General features: G+C 44.9%; 1 protein-coding gene across 2 annotated transcripts; it reads right to left on the minus strand.

Annotated features, from left to right (window-relative positions):
- Nucleotides 1–1,616: 1,616 nt before the first annotated feature.
- Nucleotides 1,617–17,861, minus strand: JPT1 (Jupiter microtubule associated homolog 1). 2 transcript variants are annotated; one of them, XM_014839818.3, is made up of 5 exons: nucleotides 17,528–17,861; nucleotides 9,780–9,922; nucleotides 9,310–9,407; nucleotides 8,379–8,397; nucleotides 1,617–2,648 (listed from the first exon to the last, which is right to left on the minus strand). In XM_014839818.3, exons 1-5 carry the CDS (start codon nucleotides 17,581–17,583, stop codon nucleotides 2,500–2,502), a joined length of 465 nt encoding a protein of 154 aa, XP_014695304.1. In that variant the 5' UTR covers nucleotides 17,584–17,861; the 3' UTR covers nucleotides 1,617–2,499. The 2 variants fall into 2 exon arrangements, with proteins under 2 accessions (XP_014695304.1, XP_014695306.1); XM_014839820.3 differs by lacking the exon at nucleotides 8,379–8,397 and having other exon boundaries at nucleotides 2,385–2,648.
- Nucleotides 17,862–18,345: the final 484 nt, after the last annotated feature.

Consider the following 18,345-nt stretch of genomic DNA (forward strand, 5'->3'; position numbering starts at 1 on the left):
TCTAAGGTGATGGAATTTCAAAATGCTTAAGAAAAGAGGTAGCATCAGCATCAGCAATAAATACCGAGTCACTAAGTCACACAAACTGGCTAAAAGGTCCAAAATGTCAATGAAATGCTGATTCCTCCGCTCTTTGGGTGTCTTTTATTTGGTGTTTTTTTTTTTGAGGAAGATTAGCCCTGAGCTATCTGCTGCCAATCCTCCTCTTTTTGCTGGGGAAGACTGGCCTTGAGCTAACGTCCGTGCCCATCTTCCTCTACTTTATATGTGGGACACCTACCACAGCATGGCTTGCCAAGCGGTGCCATGTCCACACCTGGGATCCAAAGCAGCGAACCCCGGGCCACCGAAGCGGAACGAGGGCACTTAACCGCTGCTCCACCGGGCCGGCCCCTTCATTTACAATTTTGATATCCTGGTGTCTTTTAATAGTAATCATTGTCATCATCATTTTAGGATCATTCAGCTTCATTTTCTAGACCCTAAGCCTTCCAATTCTGGAAAATTGAACACCCTCAACAAACATGTGTCCATAGAATTTCCTAAATCTGTGCTGGTAGTACCAAAATGACTGGCAGGACTGTCCGTCCCTCAGGACACCTTAATTTTCCTGAGGCACTTATCTTCACAGAATAAAAAAAGCCAAATTACAAGTTATGACACACATCAGGGACATCTCTTCCAGGAGCCCCACCATTCCTAAGAGAGAAGGGTGCAGGTTCCCCACCTCTGAAGAGTCAGAGGCACAACAGAAACGGTGGCCTGAGGAGACTGGAAGGCTCCTGGAGCACAGCTGTTGAGTCTCCACTGTGTGAATGCTTTATACCATGAGGGGAGAAAAACTTAACCCCCCCCCCCCGCCCCGCCCCACAACCTGTAACTAGCCATCTTCCTCCCCCAAAGACGTCCAGGAGTTCAAGTGAGTTCGTGGTTACAGGTTCTGCTCTTCAGTCATTTCAGTCATGGGAGGGGCTTTAGAGTTGACCTAGTTCAAAGGTATCATTTCTGAATTTGGAAATTGTGCCCCAAATGAGAAACCGAAGGAATACAGCTGGTCAGTAGCACAGCTAGATCCACTTTGGATATTTAATATAGCATGTTGATCTGGAACTTTCTGCCTAGAACCCAGAGAGCTTTCTCCTGTCTTCTGTCTTCTCTATCACTTGAAGAGACTCAGATCTCCCCGCCCCCTAGTTACACAAGACTTCCTTCCTCTGAGCCCTCTGTGACCCCTCACCATTGGGAAGCACCTTGCAGGCGTGAGGGGACCTAAAGTCTTAAATGTCACTGCCCAGCACAGGTGGTAAAATTTAAAATATATTGGCTAATAACTATTTTGAACATCAATTATTCATATTATTCATGTGTTTTATTACCCCAGATAGCAGAGATAATGATCATTTTAGCACTTTGAACTCATGCTATGACTTTAAACCTGTTTTGTTTAGAGAATTTTCTTTAGAGAGAAGCCCACTTCTCTCTGGGCCTCCATTAGCCAGTTTTAACTTTAATGACTCATCAAATCACTGCGCAGCAGAATTGACATTAACAAAGAAAAAAGCTAAACCAGTAGACCAATCTGAAACAATCTCAAAAAGATGACACAGGACACAATGTTTCAAAATTTGTACATTGTTTACTTTTAAGCAACAGTCCAGGATTGTGAAGTACAACACAGATTTTAAGGATGAGAGTTTCATTTCATGGTCAAGCACCAGCATCATGCACACAGCTTCGAGTTATCTACGAAGAGCACTGCCCCAAGGGGTCGTTCATGACGAAGACCCACTGTGTGGCCACGCCCTTGCTTGCTTCACCACTTGAAATCCGTCAGTTCGAGGGCACCCGGAACCCTTCCTCTGCCTGAGAGCAGCAGGCTCGATGCTCATCAGCCAGGCAAGTTAGTATCTGGCTTATTTCTTAAGGTTCCAAAACAAAAGGCAGTTTTTCGCTTTGCAGGCAGCAAGGCAGGAGGCACAGGCCTCTTTATTGTTCCATATGGCACAGGAAGATGCTTTTAGCAAAGGGCACTGACAAGTTACGGCAACACCAAGGAGGTTCGGCATAAAGACATCCTTGTTTGGGGGCCTGAAGGGACGGTGCCTGGGGACTGTTCACTGGTCTGTCCAATCAAGGCTTGGTAAACCCAAGTAAAGCTGACAAGAAAAGGGTTTTAAAAACCTCAGTACAAAAGATCCTCTAACACATTTGGAATCAAATTATTCTTAAAAACACGGTACTAAGTGTCACAGAGCTTTCCCTCCAATCTACTACTAGAAAACACTCATGCCATGGCCTACAGACCCAGAGGAATCAGGACAGATAAGAGAACCTGTTCTTCAAAAAGGGAAAAAAAAAAAAAAAAAAAAAAAGACAGCAGTACATAAAGTGCTTCTTTTTTAATGAAACAAATCCAAAAGATGTACAGTCAGGCTCAAGTTGTGCAGTTCACAAGCATGGAGAAAACAAATAAAACAACAGAGTTCAGGACAGTCGGAGCTAACCCAGGACGAGGCTAGACTTGCCACCAGGGGGGTTTCTTCGGGATGGCACTGGGGCAGGTGCCACCGGGCTGGGCACAGGGGCAGCAGGCACGGGCTTCTCCTCACTCTGCCCCAGGCTGCCCTGCAAGTCTGTGTCCAGGTTTTCTAGGAAAACAAGGAAATTAAGGCTAATAACTATTTCAAGTTAAGATGAACAGTCTAAGGTTTTTTTTAAAAGCTGTTCCTTAATTAATTGCTTTGTAATATTTTTATCACATGATATAGTATATTTGATGTAATATAGTACTATATTTGCTCTACTGATACCAAAAAATTGGAACCAACCGAACCATTCCAAAGCTGTAATGCATCCACACTGGAGCGTGTGCCCATGGGGCCACGGGGCCACCATCTTCAGTTTGAACAGACACTACACCCCCCCCCCCAGAAGATGTGCCCATCTCTACCCCACACCTGCGTCAGGGTCTGTCTCCTTACATTTTTGCACATCCACCATTTGATAACCACCTCACTTTAAAATTTGCCAAACCGATGGGTGAAAAAAAATGTTCTTTCTTTCCTGTTTGATGTTAGGCTACATTTCCATGATTACTAGGTGAGGCTGATTTATTTTTTAACCACACAGATAGCCAACTGTACTGTGGAAATTCAAAGAAACCTTAACTAAATTGGAGCTGGAAGGCCTGTAGGAGGAGCTCTCAGGGCCTAACACACAAGGTCAATTACACCAAACAGGAAGACAGGGATGTTGACATCTCCAACAGAAAGTAAAACCACTTTACTACTGAAGTAAGCTTTCTCTCCCCACCCAGCAACAGCCCAGCCAAGGAGAAACGCCTCGAAGCCCAGCCAATGACAAGACGCTGCCACCCTGAACTTCCCCCCAATGGGCTTTCCTTTAGCACAGCTCCCCTACTCTGCCTTTTTCTCTATAAAAGCAGCTCCTCTCCTCGGTTTGCTAGATTTGCCTAAGGTTTGCCATAGCACGCACATCCAAAATTGCAATTCTTCTGGCTATTCCTGAATACACTCATCTTGAAGATAAAATAACAGGCAAATTTGCTTTTTAAGTTGACAGCACTGACACCATTTATCTTTTGCTGAGCAAGGTTAACCCTGAGCTGACATCTTTGTCAATCTTCCTCCACCTTCTATGGGTGTTGCCACCACACCGCGGCTAACGAGTGGTGTAGGTCAGCGCCTGGGATCCAAAGCAGCAAACCCAGGGCCGGCCCGGTGGCGCAGCGGTTAAGTGCACACGTTCCACTTCTCAGCAGCCCGGGGTTCGCCGGTTCGGATCCCAGGTGCAGACATGGCACCACTTGGCAAAAGCCATGCTGTGGTAGGCATCCCACATATAAAGTAGAGGAAGATGGGCATGGATGTTAGCTCAGAGCCAGTCTTCCTCGGCAAAAACAGGAGGATTGGCAGTAGTTAGCTCAGGGCTAATCTTCCTCAAAAAAAACAAAAAACAAAAAAACAAAAAACAAATCAGCAAACCCGGGCCTTGGAAACCAAACATGCTGAACTTAAAACTACGCCACGGGGCTGACCCCCTGATGTGATTTATTAGAGTCTATCTTTCCCCTACTGATTTGTAATAACAGCTCCATTAATGAGGTAAGTCCCATTTGTATTAACTGGGCACCTTCCATGTTAAGGTTTAAGAATTAGCATCTTATTATCCAATATACTAGATATTGCTTGATGGATTTACTGACTGATTTGTGAAATTCCCAACAAGCATATATTCTTAACCAGGTAGTTTCCAAACTTGGAAAAGTTATTGATTCAAATTCAAGAGTGACTGCAACAGAAAAAGCTGTATTTCCTGTGAAAGGAAATTTCTATGAAGAGTTTAATAGTTGAAGGAATGTTAGACATTTTAAATTTTTTTTTTTTAAGGCCAGGCCTCATTTCAGTGTTAAGCCATCAAATTAAATTCAGTTGCATATTCTAACATGTCCCTTAGAATAATCTCTCCCTCTCTCTCACACACACACACGCACACACACACACACACACACACAAGCACCTTTAGTATAGAAACTAAGTACTAATTCATAAGACTTGGGAGAAAAACTACCTTAAAGTTTAAAGATATTTATTTCCTCCCCTAGTTTAGAAATTCCAAAACCTGAAAGCAGCACAGCAGAAATGCTGATTCTGGGGCCAGCCTGGGAGTGTAACAGTTAAGTTGGCACCCTCCGCTTTGGTGGCCTGGGGTTCGCCAGTTCAGATCCTAGGCAGAGACCTAGGCACTGCTTATCAAGCCCACGTCCCACGTATAAAGTAAAAGGAGATGGGCACGGATGTTAGCTCGGGGCCAGTCTTCCTCAGCAAAAAGAGGAAGATTGGCAGCAGATGTTAGCTCAGTACTAATCTCCCTCAAAAAAAAAGAAAAAAAGAAAGAAATGTTGGCTATGATATATACTATGTAAAAACTTCATATGGACTCATACTGGACACCAATGAAAAGTTCTAATTTCAAAAAATGTACTTTCTTTAAGATCCTCAAAGACTAAACATTAAAAATTCACATTCCTGGGGCTGGCTCAGCAGTGCAGTGGTTAAGTTCATGTGCTCCACTTCGGTGGCCCAGGGCTCACCCGTTCAGATCCTGGGCGCAGACCTACACACCGCTGATCAAGCCATGCTGTGGCAGCATCTCACATAGAAAAACTGGAAGAACCTACAACTAGGATATACAACTATGTACTGGGGCTTTGGGGAGAAAAAAAGGGAGGAAGATTGGCCACAGATGTTAGCTCAGAGCCAGTCTTCCTCACCAAAAAAAAAGGGGGGGGGGCCAACCTGTGCATTCAATCACATTTTGAAGAAAAAAAAAATTCATGTTCCTAAAACCACTTGTACCAAGTTTTGTTTTGTTTTGTTTTGTTTTTGAGGAAGATTAGCCCTGAGCTAACATCTGCTGCCAATCCTCCTCTTTTTGCTGAGGAAGACTGGCCCTGAGCTAACATCCATGCCCATGTTCCTCAACTTTATATGTGGGATGCCTGCCACAGCATGGCTTTTGCCAAGCGGTGCCATGCCCACACCGGGGATCCGAACCAGTGAACCTTGGGCTGCCGAGGTGGAACATTCGAGCTTAACCACTGCCCCATCGGCCTGGCCCCAACAGAGAAAGCTTTTGTCTTTTGAATGTAATAATTAAAAAATGGAGCTTTAAACAAAAACAATTCTGGGGCCGGCTCGGTGGCACAGTGGTTAAGTTTGCACGTTCCGCTTCAGTGGCCCAGAGTTTGGATCCCAGGTTCAGACATGGCACCACTTGTCAAGCCGTGCTGTGGCAGGGGTCTCAAATATAAAGTGGAGCACGATGGGCATGGATGTTAGCTCGGGGCCAGTCTTCCTCAGCAAAAAGAGGAGGATTGGCAGCAGATGTTAGCTCAGGGCTAATCTTCCTCAAACAAAACAAAACAAAGCAAAGCAAAAAAACAAAAACACTTCTACCATAATGTACATCTTATATACTCCTGACTTGTCTTCCCTCTTTGGTGCATCAAAGAGGTAACTGAACAGACACCTATGTCAGAATAGGAAAATAGGATTCATTATAAGGATCAAAGAATTAGAACCACCAGAAAATGTAGCAGACCATCTAACCTGCCTGAAGGGAGGGGAAGTTCTGCCGAAACTTCCTAGACCTTCTCCCTCTTTCTGAAAGACTTCCAAAGTCCTCCCTGTAGCCATTCCTGTGTTTAATTATCCAAAAGATAAAGGCAATCTTCCTTACATCCAAACAAAATCTGTTTTATTTAAACTGAGAGGGTTGGGGCTGGCCCCGTGGCCGAGTGGTTAAGTTGGTGCGCTCCGCTTTGGCGGCCCAGGGTTTCGCTGGTTCGGATCCTGGGTGTAGACGTGGCACCACCTGTCAAGCCACACTGAGGCGGCATCCCACATGCCACAACTAGAAGGACCCACAACTAAAAGAACATGCACAACTATGTAGCAGGGGGCTTTGGGGAGAAAAAGGAAAAATAAAATCTTTAAAAAAAATAAAAATAAGTAAACAAATAAACTGAGAGGGTAGCTTTGCTTTGAAGTAAACTTGCCAACAGAGTTGAGGCTGACCTCTACTCCGCCAGATGCATCCTGAATTATTATGCCCCTCGTCATTTTATGACAAGTGAACTAAAAGCAGCAGCAGTCAGGGGCACAAAAAACTCAGGTGGCAAAACTGATGACCATTAAAAAAAAAAAGAGGGGCTGGCCCAGTGGGATAGTGGTTAAGTTTGTGGGCTCTGCTTCGGCAGCCCAGGGTTCACAGGTTCAGATCCCGGGTGCAGACCCGCACACCACTCATCCAGCCATGCTGAGGTGGCGTCCCACATACAAAGTAGAGGAGGATGGCACAGATGTTAGCTCAGGGCCAATCTTCCTCACCAAGAAAGAAAGACCAAAAGAAAGGAAGGACTTTTCATACTATACAATTCAACCTGTTATTTACATGAAGAATCTATAACAAACTGAGCTGGGCTGGGGGTGGGGATTATTAATTATTAGCAGGACAAATGACATATTTTTTCACAACTTCATCAGGTCTCTCACATACTTCTCCAGGCTCCCCAAATTTCTAATTATATCCGTTAGCCAAAATTCGTGTATAAGATTAGCCCATCAATTGGGGCCGGCCCCGTGGCCAAGTGGTTAAGTTTGCGCATTCCGCCGCAGCAGCCCAGGGTTCGGATCCTGGGCTCGGACATGGCACCGCTCGTCAGGCCACGTTGAGGCAGTGTCCCATATGCCACAACTAGAAGGACCTGCAACTAAGATATACAACTATGTACCAGGGGGGATTAAGGAAGATAAAGCAGGGGAAAAAAAAAAAATAGATTAGCCCATTAAGACACAGTGTTGGAGGGGCCGGTCCCGTGGCCGAGTGGTTAAGCTCATGCACTCCACTTTGGCGGCCCAGGGTTTCACCAGTTCGAATCCTGGGTGCAGACATGGCACCGCTCATCAAGCCATACTGAGACGGCATCCCATGTGCCACAAGTGCAAGGACCCACAACTAAAAAAATACACAACTATGTACCAGGGGCCTTTGGGAGAAAAAGAAAAAAAAGACAGCGTTGGAGAGGACAGAGGGGAATGTGGTTCTTAAACACTTCTGTTTCACTGGAAGACCACATCACGGTAGGAAGAGGCCATGAGGAAGCGCTTCTTCCTTCTGGACCGGAGGGCCCTCTGACGGCTGCATTTCACCGAGTCAACTCTAACCTGATCACTACCGCCTGACACTTGTAAACCTTTCATTATTCTCATCAGCCATTCTCCGGCACTGGTTAAAGAAGTGCCAATAAATACTTCAAAGATTTGAAATAATTAAATAAATGATTATAGCGCATTTCCACATATAATTGGTAATATGGATGCTAACTGAAACTTTCCATCTGCCCCCTCCATCATCATTCACAAGATCACAGGGTTAACCGATGTCTTGCCAAATAAGCACCTTGGTATAAAATCAAACAAGTTATGTAAATTAAATGCTGTGGGCTGAGCTTGAAATGCCAGAGCCTTTTACTAAAAAAAAAAACCTCTTCAATGTAACAAATACCAACCTGACTAATGTACATATATTTTGTAAAGGATTCGCCAGTATTCTTCCTTTCTTGTACATTTCTGGCAGTGCTCTCACCATTGGCCAATACCAAATGTGGCCACATTTGCTAACTTTCCAGTTTCATTTTTCTTTCCTCTCCACCCAGAGTATGCTGGCACTCAGGGCAAAGACAGGTTTCACTCCCCAGTCTTCTTTCCCCAAGACACAATTAGAATCGAAATTCTGATCTATTCTAAAACCATTTACAGAACAAGAAATTTTGGGACTTCTTCAGAAGTACTCACCATGGATGTCACCTTCTCCCTGAAAAAGAAAAAAAAATTAACAGGTTACTTTAGATTTTAATTTGGCAACACACAAATAAAGCAGCCACAGTTCAGAGAGACTATCTATTTGAAACCAAATGTGCAATTTCATTTCGACGCAGTCAAGTACAGGTAAGGCAGCATTACAACAAGCAACTGTTATTCAACCTGGGACAATGCGATACAAAAATGCTGCTGACAAATTGCCCCAGTGCCAGTAATACACTCAAAGCACCAAAAAACCTTAACATTTACGCTGATGACCTACTATCAATGAGCATGTCAGAGGCTCTTCTATCTGAATAGGAAACTGGCAAGTTTACCCTTCCGTTCTCCATCTCCCTTCCCCTTCTCTAGCCGTTGAAGGGCCCCTATCAGTTCCAAACCCCTTCTACAGGTCGCCCTCCTCACACGGCGATGCCACCATGTGCTCTGAGGTCCCTACTCAAGAGGACCCCCTACCAGGCTTTCCAGACACGCACCTGGGGGCTTTGGGGCCGTGCTCATCTGTGGATAACTGATGGCAGTGCCCATGTGCTGCAGTCTCCTGGAGTTCAGCTCAAAACAACCAGGCAACACTTGCCAACAACTAAAACAGTCCTTGAACTCAGAAATGCTACTGGACATGAGTTACACAGGAAGTGCGTGTGATCCAGATGTTCCAAAATCAGTACCACAGGCTACAGTCTAATGCTCATGGGAGAAGAGAGATGAACAGACCAAGGTCATGTGAACTCGCTTTTCTGACTATTTATCAATCCCCCCTGACCAGTAGGGCCCAGGCCCTTTCCTAATCCCCTCTATGTAAGACTCCAGTGGCAGAACTGGAGCTCTTCGTACAATAGGGGGCATTTAATTTCTAAACTGTTAACCTCAGTCTTTTCCCAGACATTGTCGTTGGCACACTGACCTTCAGATCTAAGAAGTCTCCAGAGTTTGCTTCAGAAGAGTTCCTTCTCTGCGGTCCAGATGACTCAGAATCTTCTCTGCCACCACTAGATTTGGCACCTGAATCAAAATATACTTTCTTGAGGAATACAACAGAAAGACCGAAAGCAAAACGCTTTTTTAGTAAGTGGCATTACGTGTTAGTCTCCTATGATAAAATGAGGAAAGAGTGTTAGGGAGGTTAAGCCATGGCTTAAAAATTCTACGGAAGGACGAAATAACCCAGTCTCACGCCAGTCCTTATTCTGATCCAGCAGAGACTCTCAGCACGTCCCATTCCTCAGTCCCAGTCCTTCCTCCAGTGACAAGCTTTCACTATTGTTTATCTTATTATGATTAAGCTAGATTTTGCCCATCAGCAGAAAACCAGCGTGGTTGCCCATGCTGGGTCCATCCCTTCCTGTGATCAGCGACCACAGAGATAAGCCATACCTGCTGACTTGGCCCACGAAGGGGGATTTTCCTCAGGTGTTCCAAAGATGCTAGAGGCCATTTTGTTCCTCCTCACGGGTTGCTCTGTTGGTTCATCAAAGCCTAATGAAAAATTGGATCCGCCACCTGGAGGTCGCAAAACCCTAGGAACAATAGCAAACCCTCAACTTCAGATCATACCAAAACATTTCTTGGCATAAAGATCATCCATCACACAAGGCAGCTGAAAGTCCTCACAAATAACAGCCTCGTTAGCGTCCCCTTTTAGGAAATGGCAAAAGACCTCAGGGGCATTGCCTGCTGGGCTTAGCTGCATATACCTGCAAAGAAGTTTAGAAGCAGCTCTTGTCATTTATTCAAAAGCATTTCCATTTTTATTTTCAACAAAATAAAAAATGGAAGAATACACACAGAGAAGTTAAGTTGACCAATTTAGAAGCCCAAGGAAAGCTGATAATAAAGAGTCTCTCCTACCTCAAAATCACCGACAAGCCCTGTTGATACACTTGTACCTCGCTACTCTCGCCAATAAACATGAGTGTCTAGCCACACGGAGAAAGGCAATATGAGACAACAAGCGTTGAGATTCTGTGGCATATTCTATACCCTTGTTCCTTTGGACACCATCTATAGCTTTTTAAAGATTTTTATTTTTCCTTTTTCTTCCCAAGTCCCCCCGGTACCTAGTTGTATATTTTTAGTTGTGGGTCCTTCTAGTTGTGGCATGTGGGACGCCGCCTCAGCATGGCCTGATGAGTGGTGCCATGTCCACGCCCAGGATCCGAACCAGCGAAACCGTGGGCCGCTGAAGCAGAGCGCGTGAACTTAAGCATGCGGCCAGTCCCAGGACACCATCTATAGCTTTTTGTTCAACTAGGAAATATAGTACTTTCATATTTCCAAATCTTCCTGCCACAGATTGACCAATTTGTCCCCTCCCTGGAAAAACTCAATATACCTTGTCCTGTCGCCACTCAAATCATAGAAAATGGAGATGGATTTATGGGAAGATTTTCTAACTACTGATTCAGTACTTTTATTGGTGATAGGAGCAGTCTGGTTTTCTATTTCTTCTTAAGTCAGTTAGAGTAAGAGACATTTTCTAGGAATATGTCCATTTCATCCAACTTTCCAAAGAAATACAGTTGTTATTTGTAAACGCAGCTCCTTATATTAAAAAAGAAAGGGGCCAGCCTGGTGACGCAGCAGTTGAGTACATTCTGCTTCGGTGGCCCGGGGTTCTGCCGCTTCAGATCCCAGGTGTGGACATGGCACCGCTTGGCACGCCATGCTGTGGTAGGCGTCCCACATATAAGGTAGAGGAAGATGGGTACAGATGTGAGCTCAAGCCAGTCCTCCTCAGCAGAAAGAGGAGGACTGGCAGCAGATGTTAGCTCAGGGCTGATCTTCCTCAAAAAAGGAAAAAGAAAAGAGAGGAAAAATTAAACACTGAAGGTATAAATTTTCTTCTAAGTACCCCTCTAGAGGCATTCCCAAGTTTTGATATTTTTTACTATTATTCCATTCCAAATGTTTTCTCACTTCCATTTCTTTCTTGAGGAAGATTAGCCCTGAGCTAACATCTGCCAATCCTCCTCTTTTTGCTGAGGAAGACTGGCCCTGAGCTAACATCCATGCCCATCTTCCTCTACTCTACACGTGGGACGCCTACCACAGCATGGCGTGCCAAGCGGTGCCATGTCCGCACCAGGGATCCAAACCAGCAAACCCGGGGTCATCGAAGCGGAACGTGCGCACTTAACCGCTGCGCCACCGGGCTGGCTCCACTCCATTTCTTCTTTGACTCATAAATTATTCAGAAGTGCATTTGTAAGTTTCCAAACATAGGGGTCTTTCTAGTTTATTGATTTCTAGCTTTTAATTATAACACAGACAACCGAGTCTTTATGACATGAACCCTTTGAAATTTGATGAGATTTGGTTTATGGCCTAGTATGCCGTCAATTTTGGAAATCTTCTATACATGCTTGAAAAGAATGTGTATTTGCCAACATTCTATATGTCTACTACATCTTGTTAACTGAGTTGTTCAAATCTACTTATTTTTAAATGTTTTATCTCTTACTGAGAGAATCTGTTAACTTCTACTACGAGAGATTTGTCAATTTCTACTCAGAATTCTGTCAAAATAGAGAGTTCTCTATAAGAGTGCCACTGGATCATTTTAAGTCAGTAGGGAAAACTGCACTGCTTTAACTGGCTAGTCATTTGATTAAACAAAGAGACAAACAAAACATATATCCCTAACTCAATTTTATTTACCAAATAACTTCCAGCTAGGACAAATATTTCACTTTAAAGACTAAAACAAAAATATTGGAAGAAAATACGTACGAATGTGGTCCTAGTCTTGGAAAAAAAGGCTTTCTTTCTAAGCATGAGATCAAAGCCAGAAACCATGAAAAGATGGATAGATTAAACTTGGCAAAAATACACATAATATTTGACAAAGGATATCATCACTAGTATACAGAATGCTCTTAAAAATGATTAAAAGAACCACAAGATAAAATGGACAGAAGGTACTAACAGGTAATTAAATATTAAAAATTCAAGCTCACAAGGAAATAAATGAAATGTAAAACAAAAGGATTTATTTTTTATTAGACTGGTAAAGATGAAAAAATGCCAATTCCCAGAATTAATTGAAGAGTGAAAGTATAAATCTGTACAAACTTTCTAAAGGACATTTTGACAATATGTATTTGCATTTTATCTGAATCAGCATTTCTACTTCCAGAAAGTACCCTAAGTAGATAACCAGACATATGTACAAGGATATTCCTATAAAGATGTTAATCTATAAAAAAAAAATCGGAAATACCCTAGTTATCCATTAGTAGGACGTTAGTTATCAAAGTACATCCATACCACAGAAAGCTCTAGACAGTAGGTTGAGATTTACCCCAAACACAGTGAATGAAGAAAGCTGGAAAACAAATATAAGCCAATTGCACGTTATATAAAATGATGTGTATAGAGATACCCACTTATCTGGCTATGTGACCCTGGATAAGCTGCTTCACCCCTCTATGCTTTGGTTTTCTCTTCTATAAAAAGAGGGTAATAGTAACTGCCTTATAAGACTTTTATAAAGATATTATATATACTGAGTTTAGAACAGTACCTGGAAATGGCAATCATGTGTGCTAGCTGTTATTATGACCATAACTAGGCATAAATGCCTGAAAGTATGTACACCACAACGTTATCCAGGGTTCGCTCAAAGACAGGATTTCAGATGAATTTCAATGTCTTTTTTATGCCTATTTTTCTGTATTGCTATTAATCTAAAATTCTTTTAAAGACTGCTTCTGGGTTCCAGAATTCCCTGGCCTCGGCTCCTTAACACTGCCCCTTCCTGCATGAGGGCTGGTCCCCTGTCCTGGGTCCTTTTCTGCCGGGCTCCTTTGTCCTTATCAGTCCCTGCTCCCTGCAGGCCTGCAGATGCAAGACTTAGTCAAGCCTAGGCAGGACTGAAGGAAACCTGACCAGCTTTGCCAACTATCAATATAGCCTCCTGTCAACCATATCTACTTCTTACATCTTCTTCACCAAGCCAGTCAGGCCACTTTCTTCACTGTTCCAGGAACAGCTCTGGTTTATCTCCACCTTGGGGTACTTTTTTTGTAATTTGAGGAAGATTGGCCCTGAGCCAACATCTGTTGACAATCTTCCTTTTTTTAAATTTCCCCCAAGGCCCCAGTACACACTTGTATATGCTAGCTGTAGGTCATTCTAGTTCTTCTATGTGGGATGCTGCCACAGCATGGCTTGATGATTGGCGTGTAGGTCTGCGCCCAGGATCCAAACCAGCGAACTCTGGGCCGCCGAAGCAGAGTGCACAAACTTAACCACTTGGCCACATGGCCGGCCCCTCCAACCTGGGGTATTTACTCCTGTATTTCCTCCTGCCTAAAGCACACTGCACTGTCCCCTCAGTGACTCATCAAAATCCAGCCCATCTCTTCAGCTTCTGCCTCCTCCATGGAGCCGACTGGTAGAGCCCTCCACGATCTCCAAGAATGAGAGGTGGAACCCGAGAGGAAGAGATGTTAGACATCCTCTCCTGGTCGCCAGCTCTCTCTGTAAAGGGCCAGACAGTAAGTATTTTTGGCTTGTGGGTCATATGGCATTTCACAACTATTCAACTCCCATGATGGAGCATAAAGGCAGCCACAGAGAACGTGAAAATGAACGTGTGTGGCTGTGTTACAATAAAACTTTATTTATGGACGCTGAAATCTGACTTTCATCTAATTTTCACAAGTCATGAAATCTTCTTCTTGCTATTTTCAACCATTTATAAATGTAAAAATCTCTCTAACCTTACAAAATCAGGTGGCAGCTGGGTTTGGCCCTTGGATGGCAGTTTGCTGGGTTCTGCTTTATCTAGTTCAACGAACAGCCTCATTTTTAAGAGAAAAAAGTCAGGCCCTGAGAAGCTCTAAACAAACTGCCCAACATTAGTTAAGTGACACAGATGGGGCCAAAACCCAAATCTCCCGTCCCTGGCAGGCATGTAACAATTGCTCCAAGGGCCCACAGAGGGGAGTCACACAAGGCCATTCTTCTCTCCAAACTACAAACCTATATAGTTGGTGCTTTGATTAGTTATCTTGTTTTCTAATGTTAGACTATTTTATATTTCTCATATAGGTCCTCCAGGGTCCTCCCCTGATTCTAATATTTGTGTCTGCCCATAGTAAAATTCAATACTCAATTTACACTAAATAGAAACTGCATTATTCTCCCTCTGTGGGGGAAGACCCACCGTGTTCTTTTATACCATGTAAAACATGTAAAACCCCCTCTTTTGAAAAAAGTCTCAGATATTAAATATCAACTTAGATTAAATTCATTATATGAACTAAGATAAATATGTTCAGGCATACATTTTATAGAGACGAAAATTTTAGGTTTGCTTAATTAAATTGTTTAAATCATAATTAAAAGTGTGTTATAAATCCTTACTAGGCTTTCTCTCATGTTAAAGTTTGAAGTGACTAGGTTTTTATCATTTGTACCCCAAATCAATGGACACCTGAAATATTACAATCAAAATTAACTTGCTTCACTGTCATCCCCTTCATGCCCTAGAAATCAGAATGATTTTCCTTACCATCATAATTAAACCCTCATAAATTATTTTAGCCAGATGAAAATTTTCAGAACCCTAATGGGCCGGGAAATACTTTTTGGTCTTAAAAAAAGAAAAAAGACACTAGTACCCGAAAGACCAGCTTAAAAAGAACGTCAAGGGAAAAGAGCTGGGAGAGGGCAAAAGGGGTGAAGGGCAACATTAGAATGGTGACAGATAAAAACTAGAGTATTGGTGGTGAACACGATGCAGACTATACAGAAACTGAGATATAATAATGTACACCTGAAATTTACACAGTTATAAGCCAATATGACCTCAATAAAATAATTAAAAAAAAAAAAGAAAGAAACAATGTCATAGCTCTCTAACCAGCCCAACTTTTCAAAGGTCTGTGTTCCTCCTGCAATAGCAGGTGCTACCTACTCCGATGACGTCAGCGTTGTAGAGCCCATTTGTAACAGCGAGACATCCCCAAACAAAGGATTGGGATCATAAGACGGAAATTATTTCAATTTTATTTTTTAAGATCCTACTATTCTCTCTGAACTGTACACATGGGAACTAAATCGGGATTATATACTTGAGATTCAACAAAAATGTGTCCGTGTGCTGCCGACAGCAATTTTTTTAAAAATTACTTTTTCTTTCTTCTCTCTTTAAATACCAGAGTTCCCATATGATCTTTGCAGATCATTCCTTATCAGACTAAATTTACAACGTGTTTATGGAGCCAGGAGGATTCGACTGGAGAAAAGAAGTTTCGGAGAATTAGGTGAGATTAGAAGGAAAGGTAGGAAGTAAATGAAAGGATAATGCTTCAGTCCTGGGGTCACAATATTGGAGGGAAACTGGTGACAAAAGGTGATTGAAAACATTTATTGTGCAGAACCAAAAATCATTTATGTCTCACATTTCAAACATACATATGAAAAAACTAGTGTGAGGATTCATTTGACCTGGTTACTGAAATCATGAAGCACTCACCTGCACTTCACCCCAAAGGGAAAACCCTCCGATTTTTAACATAATGTATAAAATTTCACATTCCAATCACTACAGTTTGACTGGCAGAAAGTTGACCTCATAGCACAAAATGAAAAACCAAGGTTCAGCATGTTCCAGTGTCCTCTGAAAAAAATGATCTCACTGGAAGGATGACAACAGAAGAGGGAGTGACCAGTATTTTTGTAGGTCTATACTACCCAAATTCCCCCATCCTCCAGTAACCACTAATTTAGTTATTTAAATCCTTCTTAAGCTTTTCTACATTGTGAAAGAGAAACGAATGCGTTGAAAAGGACTGTCATTTCCAACTCCGTCCTGAGACTCAATGCTGAGGCCTTTTTGTCCCCAAGTTCTCCAACCCCGAGAGACATTGCTATTTCGCAGCCGTCTTCTTAGCCCCACAAAATGGCTCCCTTTGTGCCACTTGCCCAGGACCCCAAGGCTGGCCACACATGACTGCGGGTCGTGATCAATCAAGAGCAGATGCCCAGAAAAAGTGGAATTTAAGCTTCCTCCAAGCCTTGAGCAGGATCCCAGAGATGCCTGTATCTCATCTTAAAGAACAGTGTGCAATTAGCCGAGACAATGTGGACATCTTCCACAGGATCCAAACCCTTCCACCAAGTTAGACAAGGGCTTGGAAAAGGGTCTCAGTCCAAACACCGTGCCCAGCGCCCCCTTTCCCAAATGTAGTGGCATGAGTGGCCAGAAAGGCCCCAGCTTTTCAGGTGGAGATAGTACGGAAGAGACAATGGATGTCTCCGGCCCCGCCCAAGAACAGGAAACCTCCTCCAGCACGGGAACCGGGGCCAGGGATGAACTCATTTGACAAACGTCAAATGGGGAAGCGAAAGAGGAGGGATGCAAAGACCGAGGTCCAAGAGTTTGAGCGCAGAAAACCCACTCGGACTGGCTCGCTCCCCCTCCCTTTCGGTGGTGGGAGCGGGAGGGGAAGGAGCAGGGGTCTTTCCTTTGTTAGCAGAGGGGAGGCACTTCGCAGAGTGCTGACGGTTGGCTCCTGGACGGGGTTGGGGGTCGCGATAACCAGCCCCGCCTGACCACAAATGCCACCTGCCGGGCGGGCCCCAGTGGGTAGGAGTCAGCCGGACCCGATGGCTGCGGCTGCAGGATTTGACCGACGCGCCAGGCGCAGGGCCGCCACCTGCCCCGGGCCAGAGGCAAGAGCGCGTGGCCCGGGGTGGGACAATAGGGCCTGATCGAGGCGCCCCGTGGGCTGCCCGGGCACCCGGGGGCCAAGACCACCGCCCTGGGGCCGGGCCAGCCGTGCCGCAAAAGAGAGAACAAACCCTCTCGGCAGGTCCCAACTAACGAGAAGTCGCCGCGCCGCGAGGACAGGTGGCCCTGGCCCTCGGCCCCTCGCTCCGGGGGACGAATGAATGGGAAAAGAACAGGAATCGGGCGGGGCCGGGGTGCCGGGCTCGCCAGGAGGCACAAAGGTGACGCGGGCGGCCGAACCCCGCCGCCCGGTTGGGCGCGAGCGCGGCGCCCTGGGCACGTTACCGACAACGACCGGCCTCCCGATCCTCGCAGCCCCTCCGGGCAGCGACCCTCCCGCCCCCAAGCCACGCGCGGCACGGGCTCGACCCCGCAGCCTCACCGGGAGCTATTCCTGCTGTTGGGGTCGACGCCCTTGAAGGTGGTGGTGGTGGTCATGTCGCCGAACAGCGAGGTAGGCTGGCGCCGGAGCACAGCGCAGAAAAGGATCGGGTCCGAAGGGCACAGAGGAGCTCTCCACGCCACCACCGGCGACCGCTGCAGGAGCCTCCGCCACCGCCTGCCTGGCCGGCCGCCCCCTTTATACGGCTGGCAAACCCCGCCCCCTCCCCACCTGCATTGGCCGATTCAAATAGCTCTTTTCGTTCCTATTGGGTCCCTGGAGTGTCAAGCATCGTGCGGCGTCGTGACGGGCTGCAGCGGCCCCTGCTCAGCCTAAACCCACCCCCTTCCTGGTCAGGGAAGGTCTAGGGGAGTTCCCCTTCCCCCACCCCAAAATCTCGGCGATGATTGGACAAAGGACGAACCTGCCCCGCACTTGGTACAAGTTGTGCTCGCTGTCACTTAAGAAAGTTACCTGACAAGAGGGAAAAGCTCGCTCTGGGCAAGTTGGAACCCACAAACCGAAGGCAGATTTGTCGCTACCATTCACTTATTCGCCTTACTCACGGTGAGACAGTAAAGGCATGCTCCTTCAGGGATGAAAATCACTGCTACAAACTGACACTTATTGAATACCTACTGTGTCCCCCGTTTGGAAACCTAACTGTCCCAAAGCAGCAGCACTATGAGTCAGCAACAGAAAGCAAGCCAAGACGATCCCTTTTAAAACGACTGGAAATTCTTTACATTTTAATGTTATTATTTAGCTGTAACGGGTGCTGCATGCACTAGACCAAAATTACAGACGTTCCCGTTTCA

Source organism: Equus asinus, chromosome 13 (genome assembly GCF_041296235.1).
Source record: "Equus asinus isolate D_3611 breed Donkey chromosome 13, EquAss-T2T_v2, whole genome shotgun sequence".
In the NCBI taxonomy this organism is placed as follows: Eukaryota; Metazoa; Chordata; class Mammalia; order Perissodactyla; family Equidae; genus Equus; species Equus asinus.